This window comes from Brachyhypopomus gauderio, chromosome 3 (assembly GCF_052324685.1).
Source record: "Brachyhypopomus gauderio isolate BG-103 chromosome 3, BGAUD_0.2, whole genome shotgun sequence".
Taxonomy (NCBI): Eukaryota; Metazoa; Chordata; class Actinopteri; order Gymnotiformes; family Hypopomidae; genus Brachyhypopomus; species Brachyhypopomus gauderio.
The window spans coordinates 7228880-7246227 of record NC_135213.1 but is presented as its reverse complement, the minus strand read 5'-3'; the positions used below and the strand labels follow the sequence as shown (position 1 = coordinate 7246227).

General features: G+C 39.4%; 1 protein-coding gene across 4 annotated transcripts in view; it reads right to left on the bottom strand.

Annotated features, from left to right (window-relative positions):
- The window catches only part of uts2r (urotensin 2 receptor), a 38560-nt gene extending 21521 nt beyond the window's left edge, over window positions 1–17039 (bottom strand). For all 4 annotated transcript variants that reach the window (XR_013129917.1, XR_013129916.1, XM_076999192.1 and 1 more), the window contains exons 1-2: window positions 16516–17039; window positions 15001–16083 (exon numbers count right to left, since the gene is read on the bottom strand). Coding sequence is in view for 2 of the 4 variants with exons in the window: in XM_076999192.1 (XP_076855307.1) it covers window positions 15002–16083; window positions 16516–16567 (1134 nt within the window). In the remaining 2 variants the exon portion in view is untranslated. The remainder of the gene's footprint in view (window positions 1–15000; window positions 16084–16515) is intronic.
- Window positions 17040–17348: the final 309 nt, after the last annotated feature.

Genomic DNA, 17348 nt, shown 5'->3' with positions numbered 1-17348 from the left:
GCAATAATAAGAGAAACCATGAGACAAAATAATGTCACCAAGGGAACGAGTATATAAAGAGAAGAGGGCCTAGGACTGAGCCTTGGGGGACACCAGTGGAAAGTTTACATGGATTGGATGTAGATCCTCTCCGTGTTACCTGATAGGAACAGTCTTCAAGATATGACTGGAACCATTTCCAAGCAGAGCCAGTCACACAGAGGCTAGAAAGAACAGAGAGGAGGATGTTGTGGTTGACCATGTCAAAGGCTGCAGAAAGATCTAGAAGAATTAAAACTAATGTTAGCCTTGGCAGCATGGAGCATCTCTGTCACTGCTTTAAGGGCAGTTTTTGTTGAGTGTGCCCGTTTGAAGCCAGACTGATTAGGATCATGGAGTTGGTTCTGGGTGAGGAAGAGAGATAATTGATCATAGACTGCTTGCTACAGAGTTTTTGATAGAAAAGAAAGAAGTGATACCGGTCTGTAATTGTTCATGTCAGAGGTATCAAGTGTTGCTTTTTTCAGGATTGGTACCACCCTTGCCATCTTGAACACAGTAGGTACATGACCTGAAACTAAGGAGTTGTTGATGATTGCTGAGATGAAAGGAAGGAGTTCTCTTGACATATTCTGGAAAAGAGTGGAAGGAATTGGATCCAGTGGGCATGTAGTAGGATTGCTAGAAGTCAGAAGTTGATGTGTCTGAGGAGAGAGGGGAGAAAGAAGCCAAGGAGTTGAGTGTTGGGTTAGAGATAGTAATAGGAAGGTTGGGAGCTGGGGAGAAGGACTGAAGGACTGCTGCAATCTTCTCTTCAAAGAAGATGACAAAATCTTCAGGAGTGAGAGAGGATGGAGGGGGGGTGAAGGAGGGTTAAGGGGAGAAGAAAAAATACTGAATAGCTTGCGTGGGTTGCATACAGATGATTAAAATTTCTTTCTGTAGAAGGCTGATTTTGCTGATGTGACTTCCAGTGAGAACTTTGAAAAGAGAGATTGATATGAGCGGAGGTCTGAATCTAGGTGACTTCTCTTCCACCTCCTCACTTTTTTAAAGTAATGTTCCCAACACTGGTCAGTACCTATGTTCCCGTTGCCCTGTTCTGTTCCAGGTTTTCTGTTGGTCCATGTCCCTATTCGTGTCCCCGTCCATGTCCGTCCTGCCCTTTCCCCATGTTTTCACCTGTCCCCAATCCGGCATCCTCTGTTCCCTGGAGCCGCAAGACCTGTCAGTTCTAGTCTTCCCCAGTGTCCCGTGACCCGCAGTACAGTCCCATCTCCTAGTGTCATGTCTCCGCCTGTCTCCTTGCCCGTTTCTGTGTCTCTCCCCTCAGTTGTCCCTCTGGTCCCAAGTCCCGCATGTCCTACCTTGTTTTCTGGTTCCGCCATCCTTGAGGGTTCTCCCGGTCGTCTGTCCCGTTATGTTCTGTTATGTTCCATTCCTGTCCTGAGTCTATGGTCCCCATCCTTCTCTGTGCCCCCTGGATCCCCACTGTATCCTAGTTCCCTGTTTTCCCCTGGTCTGTCTTCCTTCATGTCGATCGTTGCATGCCCCGGTATGGCATGCTTACAGTGGCAGTCATTGTTGGATGTTGCATTCTTTGTTGCAATGTTTATATTGTAAGTTCCATGCCTTGGTTTCCCCAGTCTTCTTGGTTTGATTGTGTAGCTCCCTGGTAGTGTTTCCCTGTATTGCCTTTAAGTGTTTTGATGTTCCCTCCTTTGGATTGTAATGTGTGACCCCTCTTCTCCCGTCAATCATGGCCCTGTTGGTTTTGTTTTCTTTCCATGTGCATTCTTACGTAGTTTCCACAACCTTGTTCAAGTTTAGTATTTAGATGCCTGTTTTTGTTTCTTGAGTTGCTGGTGATTGTTTTCCATGTACTTACGTCTCAGCAAAGCTTCATGTTCAAGTTCTGTTCGCTCTTAGGTTAAAGATTTATGTTTAAGTTTTGGTGTTTGTTCTTTGGCCATCCCTGAGTGTTATTTTCAGTCCCTGTGCATAAGTGTTATACTGTGCTCTTTTTCGCAATTCTCGGGTTTGTCATTTCTTGTCCCAGTTCATAAGTGTAAATGTTATACTCTGTCTTGAAGTCAGTTCCTCGGTTAGTCGTACGTGTTTTCGTAGTCTAAGTTGTAAGAGCTATGCTGTTGTATGTCGCAGTGTTTCGTGTCAAAGTCATTCCGGAGTGTTATTCTTAGTCTCTGTTTGTTGTTTGTTGATTTTGCTTTAACTGATTTTGTAAGTGTATTTAGCGTTTAGCAGTTCCCTGTCAAGCCTGTGTTTGTCTAGCTCCATGTGTTCTGTATTCCTTTAGATTTGGTGTCTAAGATTTGGTGTCTAAGTTTGGTCTGTCAGTCGGTTATTTGTCTCTCATTCGCTCCTCCGAGAGCTCGTGTATATTAAAGCAAATAGATCTCTCCCCGCTATTGTGTCCACCTCCTACTCTCCTTGAGTCCTGTACATTACATGGTTGTTCCTTGTTCTTAGTGTATCTGTAGCCGTGTGTGATTGTTAGCCTGTTCCGATATCCTGTATGTTTTTCCATGCCTGTCATCATTGGATTTAGTCATTTAGTCAACATTTAGTTGTCTTAATAAACCTACTGATACCTGCACTTGCGTCCCGCCTGCCTAGTCCAAAAGTAACAGGTGAAATCAGTATGTGACCTCACAAATGCACCTCTGGAAGAATGGTCAAAATTCCCCATAAGCACACTCCTAAACCTTGTGGACGGACTTCCATGAAGAGTTGAAATTGTTCTAACTGCAAAGGGTGGACCAACATCATATTGAACTCTATGGATTAGGAATGGCATACCACTTAAGCTCATCTGTGAGCCAAGGAAGGTGAGCGAATACTTTTGGCAATATAGAGTATGTGTGTGTGCATATATATATATATATATATATATATATATATATATATATATATATGCATTTGGTGGTGCATTTGGTGCATCACCTGTGCATTTGTATTAGCCGTTAACGGCGTTCGTTAATTTGATAATCTTATCGGGCGATATAAAAATTATCGCCGTTAATCTATTCTTAAAGTTGGGTTGGGAACTGGGTCAAAAACTATGATGACTTTCAACTTGATAGTTTAGCTCGGCTGTATTCCTAACCAAATTGCACAGTAGGGGCGAGAACGAGTTTTTAAACCTGTGAATTACAAATCGTACGTGTTTTTACATGGATGCAGCCACGAAGTCACGCAGCCACGAAGGTTTGCTTCATGGAAAATTCATTGTTAGGAACGTAAAGTGTTACCGGAGCGGAGCTCGGAGCGGTCGTTTTCTGCATGGTCCTAGAGCTAGATTCGTCGCTATTTAAATATTTCTTTTTAACCGTTAAAACTACAGAGGACCAAAACTGACTTTTGAAAAAGTCCCCCCCGTCCGTGAGGTTAAATGTACTAAATGTTGGCTTACATTTCAAATATCATGTTTAGCTGAATAAACATGTTATTTAATGTACAGTAGCCTATGTAGGCTTACAAATTCATGTTTAACTGAGAAAACTGTTGAACACGAGTAGCCTACATTTTATTGAGCATGTTTTTTTTTTTCTTCAAGTATCAAAGTAGAACAGCTTCCTCAAGCAGTCATTGATGCATTTTGGAAACAGGAGATGAGCCCCTGGTCTAATGCACCCTCTGTATTAAGAAACCCTATCTCAAAAACTGACTTTTAGTCATTACTTGGGTAGCACGCATATGAGCCATTTTAATATAGATTAATCTAGATTAATCTAGATTAATTTCAAGATTTCAGTGAGATTAATCTAGATTTAAAAAATGTATCTATGCCCACCCCTAATATATATATATATATATATATATATATATATATATATATATATATATATATATATATATATATATATATATATATATAATATATGCGCTGCAAGTGGACCATGGGTGTGTTGGCTGATATTAAAACACTGACAATAGAAAGAATGTTCCACTCTTGAATTACCTATTGGAAGTTTTCTAATAAGAAAGACCTCTCCAGCTTAATTTAGGGTTGACAAAAGCTTGAAACACGGGAAGCGTGACTACTATAAATAGAATATTAAATTACAAGTGAATGTAGGAAAGTCTTTATTAGGACATTAGGAGAGAAAAAGCAAGGGTTGTAATTATGAATTGTTTGTCCAAGACCCCAGCGGATGTGGTATGTAGAAATCTGCCATCGACTTTGTAGATGTCCCTCTAATTAATCCCAGATTGTTATGTTCTGCTGTTGTACATGTAACACAAGGACATTGGGTTACCCATATTCAGTCTGGGCATGAAACAATGCCATCATATGCTTGCAATGGTATGGTCATGTACATGGTATCGTGTCATGTGCATGGTATTGTGATAGAACTAATGCATATACAGTAGCATCTCAAAACATATAGCTTGACATATACACTATACACCAGGGGTAATCAATTAAATCTTTCCGCGGTCCATTTTTGGCGGATAGCTCAGACCTTAGGTCCGGGTCCGCGGTGGCGAACGAAAGTTGTTGAGCGGGGGGCGAACGTAACACGTAAATTCTCCGGTTTAAAATATAGTCTCCCGTTACATTTTTTTTGGCATTTTGGTCTGTATCCAGTTAATCAGGAATGTGATTGGGTCCGGACAGGACGGCGTTCGGGTCCGGATCCGGACCGCGGTCCGCCATTTGGTGATACCTGCTATACACCATACTTTCTATATGGCTTCTCAGCATGCAGTTAAATTGGAGCAATCAAAAGGTGATATTATGAAGCACCTCTGATAGGGGTCTATTCATGGCTCTGAGATGTTCTGGTTCTCTAAAGATAAGGAACAGTTTTCCCCTGCTTGCCTCCATGGAAGAGCAACTCACCTCCAGCAGAAAACAGTACTGGGGACTTGGGCTTGAGGAAAATTAACAAATACTTGCAAAATGCAGAATGGGAAAGAGATTTTCTATTGCAACAGACAACAATTCTCAATAACTGCATTCCTTTTTTTGTTAATAATCTACATTTTTCATGGGTGTTGATGTGTGGTCTTTCATAATAATTCTAGAAAATGAATCTTAGGAATGATGAACTGTTATTTTTGGACCAGAGACTCACTATATGTATACATATAAATAGGAGACATGATATTGATTAAACATCACACCAATGACCACCAGTGTTGCGAATAACGCCGTTAAAAATAACGGCGTTAGGTAACGGCGTCATTTGTCATAACGGCATTACATTTGTCAGTAACGGGATAATATAATTAGTTACTTTTCCTGTCGTTACAACTCCGTTTACGTTACTGGTCATTAAAAGCGGTGCGTTACTATATATTGATATACTAATGCGAGCGGTCCGCAGCCCAGGCTAGTGAGGAGTAACAGATCTCAATAGATCACAGTTCTCGGTGTAATACCTGTTTAACTTAGCAAGTCAGTAAGCGATTGGCTAAGGCAGCGTTATGCTAGCCAATCAGAGCCAGTGTTTTTACACGCGCGCCGAAGCACGCGAGTCACACGACACAAACGGAGAAGAGGCCGAAATGGCTTCAGGTGCAAGCCGAAGAAAATTGAGCATTTTCAAGGCGATATAAACATTATTTAAGAAAATACATGAAGTTCCTGAATGTCTACCAGACTGGGTATTTGATTTATTTAATTAAGAATAGAGGTTTTATTGTTAAGTTTACTTCTGTTGTGAACAAACCAGTTTTCTCAGGTTGAGAGAATTTAATTTAATTTGATAGATGTAAATGCACTTTATATAGTGTAACTGTTTACTCTTGCTTTTATTTTCTTCTTTTCAAAGATTTGGGATTTTAAAGGATTTTATCCTGCACTGGTCTGTGGATGTGCAATAAATATCAAAAGTTAAACAACTTTCTGATCTACTCATTTCAACTGACAGTGAAAAATGCTTTTAAAAAAAACATAATTAATTGGCATATAACCTTTTTTTAACTGTAACGCAAATAGTTACTTTCCCTGGTAACGAGTTACTTTTATTATAGAGTAATTCAGTTACTAACTCAGTTACTTTTTTGAACAAGTAGTGAGTAACTATAACAAATTACTTTTTTAAAGTAACGTTCCCAACACTGATGACCACATAATTTAACCGAAGCTTAATTCTCTCGACTTTTCTGATTTTTTCTGAATCATTGAGTCATGCTTCTAGCTTTGAAATAAAGTTTTCTATGATGGAAAAGCACTGACATCAGTGATGAGCCTGTTTGTTTTAAGAGGATTATTACAAATAATCACTAATGAAATCACTACATTTCATTTATCATAAATGTATCACTTTTGCAAGGTTGAATTGAAAGATTTGCTTAAACAAAAATGCTGGTGTGGCATATTGAAGAGCACTTAACTCGACACTTAATTACCAATTTTTCCATTTTCAGCACAAAGGCTGAAAATGCTGACAACACTCCTTTGCAAATGAATTACTTATTGATTCTTGAAGGTGCTGTCATCACCTCTCCCTTTCTAGACGAGTATACATGGCTGTATAGTTAGCTAGACAATTGAGCTTACTGCTAGCATAAGTGGCAATGCTGAAAAGTACTAGTAATATAAATCTAACCAATAAAGAAAACCCTCTAATTCTCAGGTTATAAGGTATAAGATAATTGTAATGTATGGCTAAAATAAAATGCCAGGACTTGTTGAATTCTGAAGTTGTATTCTTCACTTCTCAGCACCTGTGCATTTGTATACTTGTAATGAGTCTCCAGCCATGGGTAGTTCATCTGTACCATGGGGAAGCACCTAACATCAAATACCACAGTAAACACCTAAGCAGGAACACTGTGACAGGAAGAGGCTCTGGTAGAAAGGGAGTTTGTGCGGAGGCTCTCAGTGGCACTGGGTTTTGTTTTGCTCTAAAGGTGTCTGGCAGTCTCTGCAGGCAAATTTAGGCTCCAGTTCAACCTTCGCCTCCTGAGAACACATTTAATGAGTACCACATCTGTCAGACAGTCGCTAAGAGAGCCATACTGACATACACCATTTTCTCAAGCAAAAGGCCTCTTTCAGATTCATGTTTGTGTTTGATTATATCTATTTATTTACAAGGGTGAGGTTGGCATTGTTAATGCCTTCCAGTTTGTATTTCTTTTTAAAATGTTCACTTCTTTATGGCCTGAATTTAACTTCTTCCAGCTTCTAAGACAAGGAAAACACAGCGTTGTATTTCATGACATTGGAGACAATCTACTACACTTTGTTAATCAACAGTGGAAAAGAGATCAGATCCTAGATTTTTTTTTTTACTTAAAAAAAAAAAAAAAGAATCCTATGTGATGCACCCAAATCATAGATGTTTACCCACAAACCTATTGAAAAATGTTTTAGTCAAATGTAAAAAATATACATATCCTGCACATAACTGGAAAAAGAGGAGAAGGAATAAGCTCCAGTTCTTTTTTTTTCTTGTGGAGAAATCCAAAAGACAACACAAAAATAAATACTCAAATCACAGAAAAAAACATAAAGCAATTTCTCTTTTTACTTTATAAGACAATTTATTAGATTAAAAAAAAAAAAGGATCTCTGCAGATGTCATCATGTCTGTAGATGCTGGCATGAGCCTGTGGATTTTAGTATTTTGTTGAGGGGAAATAATGTTTTCACAGTTTGCTAGTGGAAAAGAGGCTGCCTGTTATGAAGTGTTGTCCTCAGGGCCCCTGATGGGGACACGGCATTGACCTGCTGTATTAGTTACGCTCCAGGCCTGGGACCAAAGGCCTCGGAGCCTTGCATTTCATAATCAAGCTGCTTAATTGCACGCCCTGAATAATTTTCCTTGGTAAAGACATACCAAACAGATTACAGGTCATGAGTCCTGGGGATGTTTTTCACTGATGCATTTTCACTTATACTTAATAATTAAAAGCCATTTATAATGAGAAATAAATTCAAAGCAAATGACAAAAGTAAATATCTTGTGGTCTCTATAAAAATATTTGCACGTAGTAATGGGTTAAATTGGCATGAAATGAATGTCATGTGTCTATTTCAGATATGACCGAAAACACAGAATATGACTAACACGTACTCATCACTGTCAGATTCATTCATTTGATTAGCCTGTTATTTTTCTGGAATGGCATGACAATATATCTTTTCCAGACAGGTGGAAATAAATGCACATACACACACACACACACACACACACACACACACACACACACACACACACACCATGATGTGAGTTATGAGTCACCAGCATTATTATTAATGGACATCTCAATCCTTTGTAATTCTTATTTTGGTTTGGAGGTAAAACAAACAGTTAATATGACGCATGACTATACAAGTCATCCAAAGGCAATTAAAGTGATGTCCCCATGGGATACAGGGATATAAATAGGAAGCCCAGAATTAGCCCACAATAAAGTCCTTTTATTTTATAAGCAGTTCATTGGTAAACTGGCTAAAAGACCAAAATTTTACCTGTACCTGATTGCAATCCGTCTAACAGAGCTAGTATGCCAGATAAATCTACCAAGATTTTATTAGTCTTACTCTGCCTACCTTAGTCATAGCCCAACCTTCATCAAAAGGTTTTTATTGCCCCATTGGACATAACACCTCAGAGTTCACCTCCTACATCACTCTTCTCCCGTTTCTCCCTCACTTACAGAAACGTAACTGCTTACAGAGAACCGCAAAGTACCTGACACCTGCACACAGGTCTCTCTCAACTCCCCTGCTCCATTTTAAACTCCTCTGCTCCCTCCACATGTGCTGTGGCACTGGGCCTGCTCACAGCTTCCTTCATGAACCTCCTGCATGCTCCACAAAGCCTTAATTACCCTCCCGCCCAGCTAATCCGTTGTGCTGAGCCACAGTGCCTTCAAGGACTTCCTCTTCATCAAAACAGCCTGGTGGCTACTCCTTTTTCACTGCACCCGGCGGAAATAGTGATACTTGCAGTGGTGGAAGACAAAGTTGGCATTAGACCGTGCTTGTGAACCTGCAAGGAGTCTAATTTTAAAGTCTAAGCAGAGCCCAGAGGGGAAATGTCAATGGTTCGAGCAGCATGCACTAGCTTGGTGGCCATAATCCCGATTTCTGACTGGAAGTGTTATTTAAATATGTGCCCTTGTAAGGTCACGCTACCAGGGTGAAGCTATCTGTGTGACCCTCCTGAGAAAAGGAAAATACACCTTTTCAAGTATTAAATATGATGACTTTGAGAAAGGCGCCTTATCAGACTCTGTACAAAGAAGGACAGTTGAAGCTGAACAATGCAATCCTGCAGCTACGCCATATCAATGTCATTCACAATCTGTTCCATTAAGCTTGCAAACTGGAATTAAGAACCGTCTGACATTGCAACACAGTAAAAGCATTGGGCATTAGAAATCCCAATTGAGTATTGCATAATAAAATGTGCAGATGTGGACATGAATATAAATAGGCAGGACACCAAAATTTCACCTTGTGCCTAATGTCCTCCTACACATCCATAAACATCTACAATAATATGTATAGACATGAAAGTGTAATGTTATGCCTGCAGTTCTACAATGCTTTGCATTTTAATTCTATAATGCTTTGCATTCTAGAAATGTAGATGCAGATATGACTAAAATGTAAACATTTTACTATGATTTTCTTTTTGGTTTACATTAAAATGTTTAATAAGCAAAAAGCACAAGCTTGTAGTGCAGATTAGGACACAGTAGTTGTTACCCTCTAGGTTGGTACATGATCATATACCTGTAAGAACATAAAGCAATGTATGCTTAAACGTCCTCAGAACACTGGCAGCATTCCCTGTATTACTGCCATGAGATCATTCCAATAAAATCCTGATGACCTGTTTAGGGCTTCTCTTTCTCAGATCACCTCACCACATCAGCATGAAGCCATGTGTTAGCGATTCAAGTTTACCTGCCATACTCATTACAGAGATATCTGTGAAGTACAAGACACTATAAATTGGGAACATTTGGTAGACAAAACGACTTCAGTGTCCTTCATTAGAATAATGCTTCTCGTTAAAATCAAAGGCCTAAAACAAGACGCTTTCCTATTTAATGGCTTTGTTCTCTCCTATTCTGTCCAAACATACTGTTTTGTTAAAAAAAGAAAAAAAGAAAGAAGAGAACACTCCTAATGTGCTTTAATGTGTTTGCTTTCAGGTTTTATTTTGGCTGTTGCACAAGAAATTTGTGGAAAATGGATATGGAGATATTTGTGTTTTTTAATGTGTCACACATTTCAGGAGACTCTTTTCTTGTTCAGTAGATATCACCTTAGTCACTGTGATCACTGTCATGCACTCTGCACTGTGTACTGTGATTTCTTTCCTTTGGGTTTCAAATGCCTTCTGTACCATGCTGCTCAGTTAGTGGAAGCACATGGGATTCACATCCTTATGAACACGCCAGAGCCACTAACATTTAATCACACCTTAAAATTGTGTAGAACATTGCTGATTCTCTTTTGATGAATCTGCAGATACTTCATCTGCATAGGTGCTTCAAGTCTCCCATTTTGAAGCAGAAACTTTAGGAAGTGTAATGATCTTACATATCACTTTGACCAAATGCAGGACACTATATCACCCTTGCGTAGACTATATCTTGAGAATAAGGAATATGGATATGTCAGACTCCCCAAATATGTTAACATATTTGTTACTGATTCACGGCTTGTTAAATTGTTGTAGCATTATTACAAAAAAGGAGAATAATTAAAAAAATTTAGCATGCAAATGTTTTAATTCTTTCATCTAAAATAAAGCCAGGAGACTGCAAAGTTAAATCACTAAAATGGCAGAGACTGATTCTTTTACAGATTTCCTTTACAGTGCCATTAATGCAGCAATGTGCATTTAAACTTTATGTATATGAGTGATTTGGGTGTCAACTTCCTCAAATTGCTTAACCTTAAACGACTAGAGGCTTTCATATGGAGTTGAATGCTGCTGAATGTAAATGCAGGATTTAAAAAGCAAATTTCACTCACATATGTATAAACTACATTCCCCTTTGTATTATTCAAGGACAAGCCAAGCATCAAGATTCATCAGAGGTGATACAACAGCAGTCTAAACCTATACACCTACAAATAATGGACAATGTCTCAGGCTTCGAGATGGAGAAGATAAAGAGTATAGACACATCTGGGCAGGGTCACTCAAAAGCTATTTACACGCCTGTGCATAGAGAAACAGATCCATAAACCTAGCCAGCTGTTCCAGCTATGTCAGCGGGCTGCCTCTGATAGCAGATATTCTATGCAGCAACATGGTGCTTCTCTTAGACCTTGAAAAGCTGACTCCGACAATGTATCGGATCACAGCTTTACACAGTGCTTTCTCTCTTTTGTCACTGTTTGTGCCTTGAACTAGAGTGCACTAATATGAATTTCATAACTCTCTACAGCTATGAAGAACACTTAACACGGAATGATACTGAATAATCTCACGAGACATAGACATCATACTGGTGTATGTATAAAACATAATGCCTGAATCACTCAGGACTGAGCACAGAGGCAACATTTGTTTACAGTTTCTGTAGTATTTAAAGAGTCAGTTATATTTAAATGTCTCTGCTTTGAACCTCAGTGTGTTTCCACATCCTTTTTCCCGGATCTTCCAATGGCTGACTTTCATTATTCATTCTACGCTTTTCCCTACTCTTGATTTCCATAGTACACACCACATAACATCCAATTTGCTTCTGCCCATTAATCTCCATTCGTGAACACTTTATAATGTTTTGCATAAATTTACATCTAGTTACATTCTCTCTTCTGCACTTCCATTATATCCATTTTTATATCCATTCTTAAACCATTTTCTTTTCAAATTATACATTGTACAGCAATTATTGATCATCATCATCATCATCCCAGACTGTCATTCTATCATGCGGTGGTTAGGGAGCCAATCTTGTGACTGGATGGTTGTGGGTTTGAATCCCAGGCCCAAGGACATGACTGAAGGGCCCTTGAGCCTGCTCCCCTGGCACTGGGCTAGGGTGCCACAGCCCCCTAGTGATCACTAATGTGCACTTTTTAAGTTGGCCTGTATATGAATGACTCGTAAATGTATTTTTTAGATAATCTTTGACTTTTGTACAGATATGCAGCACAGGACATCCTCATAACCTCATAGGTTATAATTATTCAATCTATATTTTATCAATCTTTAATTATACTGCCAAAGGTTTCTCAAATGAGGATTATCAGACTGTGAGACATCATGGATGATGAGGGCTCTATTGATGTGGCTCCTACAGAGACCCAAACCTGTTGAAACTCAGCACTGTATAAAAGTCAGAACAGATATGTGATCTAAGACAAACCATCATTTGGAGAAATAGCTCTCCAAAAGTAATAGTGTAGTCGATGATCACTGGAGCCTTTTGACAAGGACTTGTAAAGAAATGGTCTTTCATAACATTCATAAAGCATTCTGACTCTGAACATTTTGACTCTGAACATTCTGACTCTGAACTGTATTTGCTGTGATGTTAATTAAATATTTGTGTGAGGAAAATTATTAAAAATAAATTTACAGAGAACAAGGATATTGTACTTTCCAATATGAATTATGATTGTCAACTTTTAACCAAGGTATGATTGGTAACTTTGTTGTTATTTAATGTTGACCTTTTTGATTATTTTTTAATAAAAGTTAATCAATACTGTAAAAAAACTAACTTTGAGTTGCCATTCAAACAGCTTTTTAATAAATATTTTAATATTTCACCTAACAGGCATAAAAGCCATCACACAATTGACATGCATTAGTCTTTAAAAACCTTATACCGTCTTCGGATCAAATTTTACCAGTTTTCAAGTTCAGGTTTGTAAACAGCACAGTTTGCTTTTTTGTACTGGAACAAGAATTCACAAGATATTTCCAAGATACAAGTCAATATCATGAATATGTTTAAAGACAAACATCGGCATCGTAATCTGCTTCCTAATTCCAGGATACTAGGAAAGACCAACAGGCAAAACCATCATCACCTACTTATTTATTGTCCCAAAGTGCACCAGAACACTGGATTTTGCATGCAAGATATAAAAAGTTTCCCCCCTGGACCCCCATGGAAGGTTAGGCTTCCTGACCCTGGGTTCGCTGTCCCAGCTCTAGCAGTACACAGCATTTCTTCACTTCATTTTTAGGACTATACCACTAGTTATAAGTAGTATATCAGTATACTTCAACCTTTACGTTTTTCACAATGTGACTTAAATGTTCATAATGCAGTGTATATGCCTTAATTATACAACTGACTTTTGAGTAATGTCAAATATTTATGCATTAAATTACCTCACTTAAAAAGCATATCATCATATATTTTATATTTTTATATATTTTACATTAAGAGCTAAATACAGTACTACAAGACAAAAAGGGAGATTACATACAAAAAATGCAAGTGGTAAAGCATAAAAATGTAATGTTAATATTTTAGGACTTTTGTATGAAAAACTCAATGCACTGTGGAAAAACAGTGGCACGAGTTTCATCCTGAGGGATCACTGCTCACACCAGCCAACCTAACACATTATATGAGTAGTGTAAGCAGGGATTATTGGGGGAACATGCACCCCCTCCGCTTATGAGTTACCCATAATAATCTTTTGGTTGTTTAAATCATACACAGGAGATTTCATGCTGGGATTTGGTGTATAGTAGAGATAGTACGCTCTGCTATGTACACCATTTTCTGAGAACATCCTACAGTGAAAAAACTCATAAAAACAAGTTTTATATCATTTTGAGAACGCCAAGAAACACTGTTTTTCTGAAAATATAATATGAGGGGAGGTTTGTTTTTCTGGGTGAATTTTGACAGATTTATTGCAGCATATGACTGCCAGGGAACTTTTCACATTACTAACTTTTTATACGTCACTACTGAGTTTGCATATTAGTAAAAGTCTCACCTTTCCTCCTCATAGTCTTTTCACTTGCCTTGCTGGGCAGTTCATCAGAATATTTAATCTCTTCTTTATGATCATGTAACATCTGGCTTTCTAGTTATTCAGTAAAGCTCTTGTGTCTCATCCATAGGGTGGCACTTTAGCTGGATGGGATGTGCCTTGGCACTCAGAACATTCAGGTGACATTTTTAATTATCAATAGAATCAATTAAGGTGTGAATAAATTATACACCTGCACCTTACTTTTTAGTCTTGAAAAATGCTTTATTCATGGACAGATCAAATTACATGTCCACAGTATTACACAAAACAAGACAACAATTTGTTTATTTGAATGCATGCACTACACACTGAATTGGATGGTCACTCAGATTTTTGTCTCCTGTGTTTGCATTCCATTTCTTAGTTAAGTTGCTATAAGGTCATTTTCACCCCAATTGAAATTAGTCATCTGCATTTTCCCCTTCTGTGCAGTCAGAACACACACTAGTGATCACTAGTGATCACACATGTGCCCAGAGCAGTGGGATCACCAGGGAGCAGTTGGGGTTAAGTGCTTTGCTTGGGAATCAAACCCACTGGTCACAAAACCAGTTCCCTAACCACCAGACCACGACTGCCATTCTTACCAGTTTCTTTAATTAAGAGGGGGATGGGTTCTTGTGTTCAAGGCAGTGGTGATTTATTTTTGAATTCTTGCTGCAAATGTTTGAGGCAGAAATTCAAAACCCTGATCTCTCACTTTTTCCTCTTGCATTAACTTGTTCTTGCTTTGTCTTAACATCTTCCAGTCAACAAAACTCTCTGGTAATGTCGTTTTTTATTTAGTGAGAGATGTGGTGAAAAAAAGCCCCATGGAACTCCAAGTATACATGGTTCTTAAATCACAGCTGCAGATTATCTCTGTTGCAAGTATAAACATGGAAATGGGATCCACGTAGCGCACAAAACTAAAATCCACAGGATCAAACGACAAAAGTTCATGCGTGTAGACCACATCAAAAGCAATTTTTTTATTCAGAGCAATTTTCTATACGCAACTCAATGCCCGTGCTGTTTCTCACACAGCACTCCAGGGATGATGCGATTGCAGGGAAACTCACCTCACACACTGGTGCTGTTGGCACGTGGTGCATGTGTGAGCACAAAGCTCTCCGTGCACTGCTGGCTGCTGGTGGACAGAGAGCGGCACGGCGACCTCTGGAAGCGGTTCCTCCTGTTGAAATAACCCGCGGTGGTCCAGGTCCTTTGCTGCTTTCTAAGGTACTCTTTATAGTTCTTGGTCAGGAGAGTGTAAAGGAAAGGGTTGATGCAGCTGTTGCTGTAGGTGAGGCAGGTGGTAAGGTAATTGATATGCTTGGCTTTGGGGTAGAGGACCATTTCTGTCTTGAACTGACCCAGGAGTTGCCAGATCCAGAAAGGCAGGAAGCAAGCCCAGAAGAGGAGCACAATGGTGAAGATGAGATACAGCACTTTGTTGTTCGGCAGCCTCTGGGTCTGCTTAAAGGTCTCCGTCTGTGAGATCCAGTATGTGCGGGCCAGACAAATGTAGAGGTAGCCGATTATGACCCCTGGAGCCACGATGCTGGTGCAGAAAAGGGATGTTATGTAGATCTTATAGGAAAGAGGACTTAGTGTGGTCTGACACATGGACCTTTCGGTATTTAACTCTACATCAATGATCATAGGAAGGGTTAGGATTAACGAGGCTGACCACACAAGCAGGGCAATGGCCTTCCTGTAGCTCTTGGAGCGTTTCACGGTGTCCAGGGGCTTGAGCACGGCAAAGTAACGTTCCGTGCTCATCACGGTCAGAGTGAAAATGCTCGCATGCATGGTGAGAAAGTCTGTGCTGATTAGCATCCGGCATCCTACATCACCAAAGTACCAGACCTTCAAAAAGTGAGTGCACACTACAAAGGGAATAGTGAGCAGGTACAGCAGGTCCGCTAGGGCTAGGTTGACTATGTATATGTACATGGAGGCCGCAGAACGCATGGAGTGGCATGTGACCACCAGGGTGTAAATATTTCCTGACACACCCACCACGCACATGAGGGATAGGATGGTGCCAATGGTGAAGGTGGCAGCCATATCCTCCGTGGATACTTCCACTGGTGTCTCGGTGCCATTGGGAACTCCATCCACCATTGCCACCAGGGAGTCCACTGACATTGTGGTCATGTCTACATAAAACCAGAAAAATCCACACAAACAGCGAATGAAGAGGTAGAAGTTATTTGGAGTATTTTGGAAAGTCTGAATGTTAACAGCACAGTTTGCTGAATACCACTGCTACTGCATACTTTTATTTAATTAAGAAAGTATTCATAAAAACATGGAAATCCTTTAAGCAATTTGTCAGTCTACAAAAAAATTTAAATGTGCATTTATTTTAATCAAGTATTAAAATTCCATTAAAATTGCAGATCAACATTTTGGCCATCCTTACTAATTAGACAACTCTACAGACAGAAGAGATTCTTTGTTTGCTTCCTAATGAAGTCCTCTTATCAGATTATTAAACAGAATATTAAACAGAATAAACAAAATATTATGGACAAGTGACCCAAAGAGTCAAAAGAAAATGTCATCTTAATAGCGTAATGATGTCTTACCTTGTTTTGATCCCACAGAGTGAATGGCTCCCAGGAAAGAACAGTTCAACATTTATAATGAGAGTAGTACACCCTTAATAAACTCATGACTTCTCCCCGGAGTTTATTCAGAATCCTTGCCTACAAACAAATGCTAGCACGCCACGTGAAATATTTCCAAACAATTCTCGAATCCAGTTCACACACTGAAAAAAAAGGGATGACTAAAGTGTTGCGTAGTCTTTAAACGAGTCAGAGGCGGTGGGGTTGCGGCTGTACAGAAGAAACTTCTGCACTTCTTCAGCACATCACCTGTTCCCTCAGCAGTCCTGATGGCAGACGTCGCAGAGCATTCGAGTTTAAAAAAAAAACCCATAAATATGAAAGAAATAGGAAAGGTAATAAAAAGGTAAAAGGTCTTAGTTGAATTCACCCAAGGAGACAACCACTTTGAGCTACAGCTGGATTTTCCACTGACGGAGTGTAGGTCTATGAAGGGAAGAGTGAGTGAGAGAGAGACAGAAAGAGAGAGAGAGAGAGTGCTTGAGAGAAAGAGAGAAACTGAAAAGGGAAGGGAGGGAGAAGGAGCAAGTCAGGGAAAAAAGAAAAAGAGGGGCTTGGAAAAGAGGAGAGGGGAGGGAGAGAGAAAGAGCGATAGCTGCTCACACAGTAACACAAGGTGGGAGGAGAAATGAGGGTGGGTGAAAGGGTGATCATGAGAAAACATATGAGGAATGTGAGAAAAAATGATAAGATAACCTGGCAATAGATTTGCTTGCTATATCATGTGTGCCCACCAATACTGTTACGTGACTGGAGAATGCTACACCGTGTGCTCAAAACCTCATTCATTA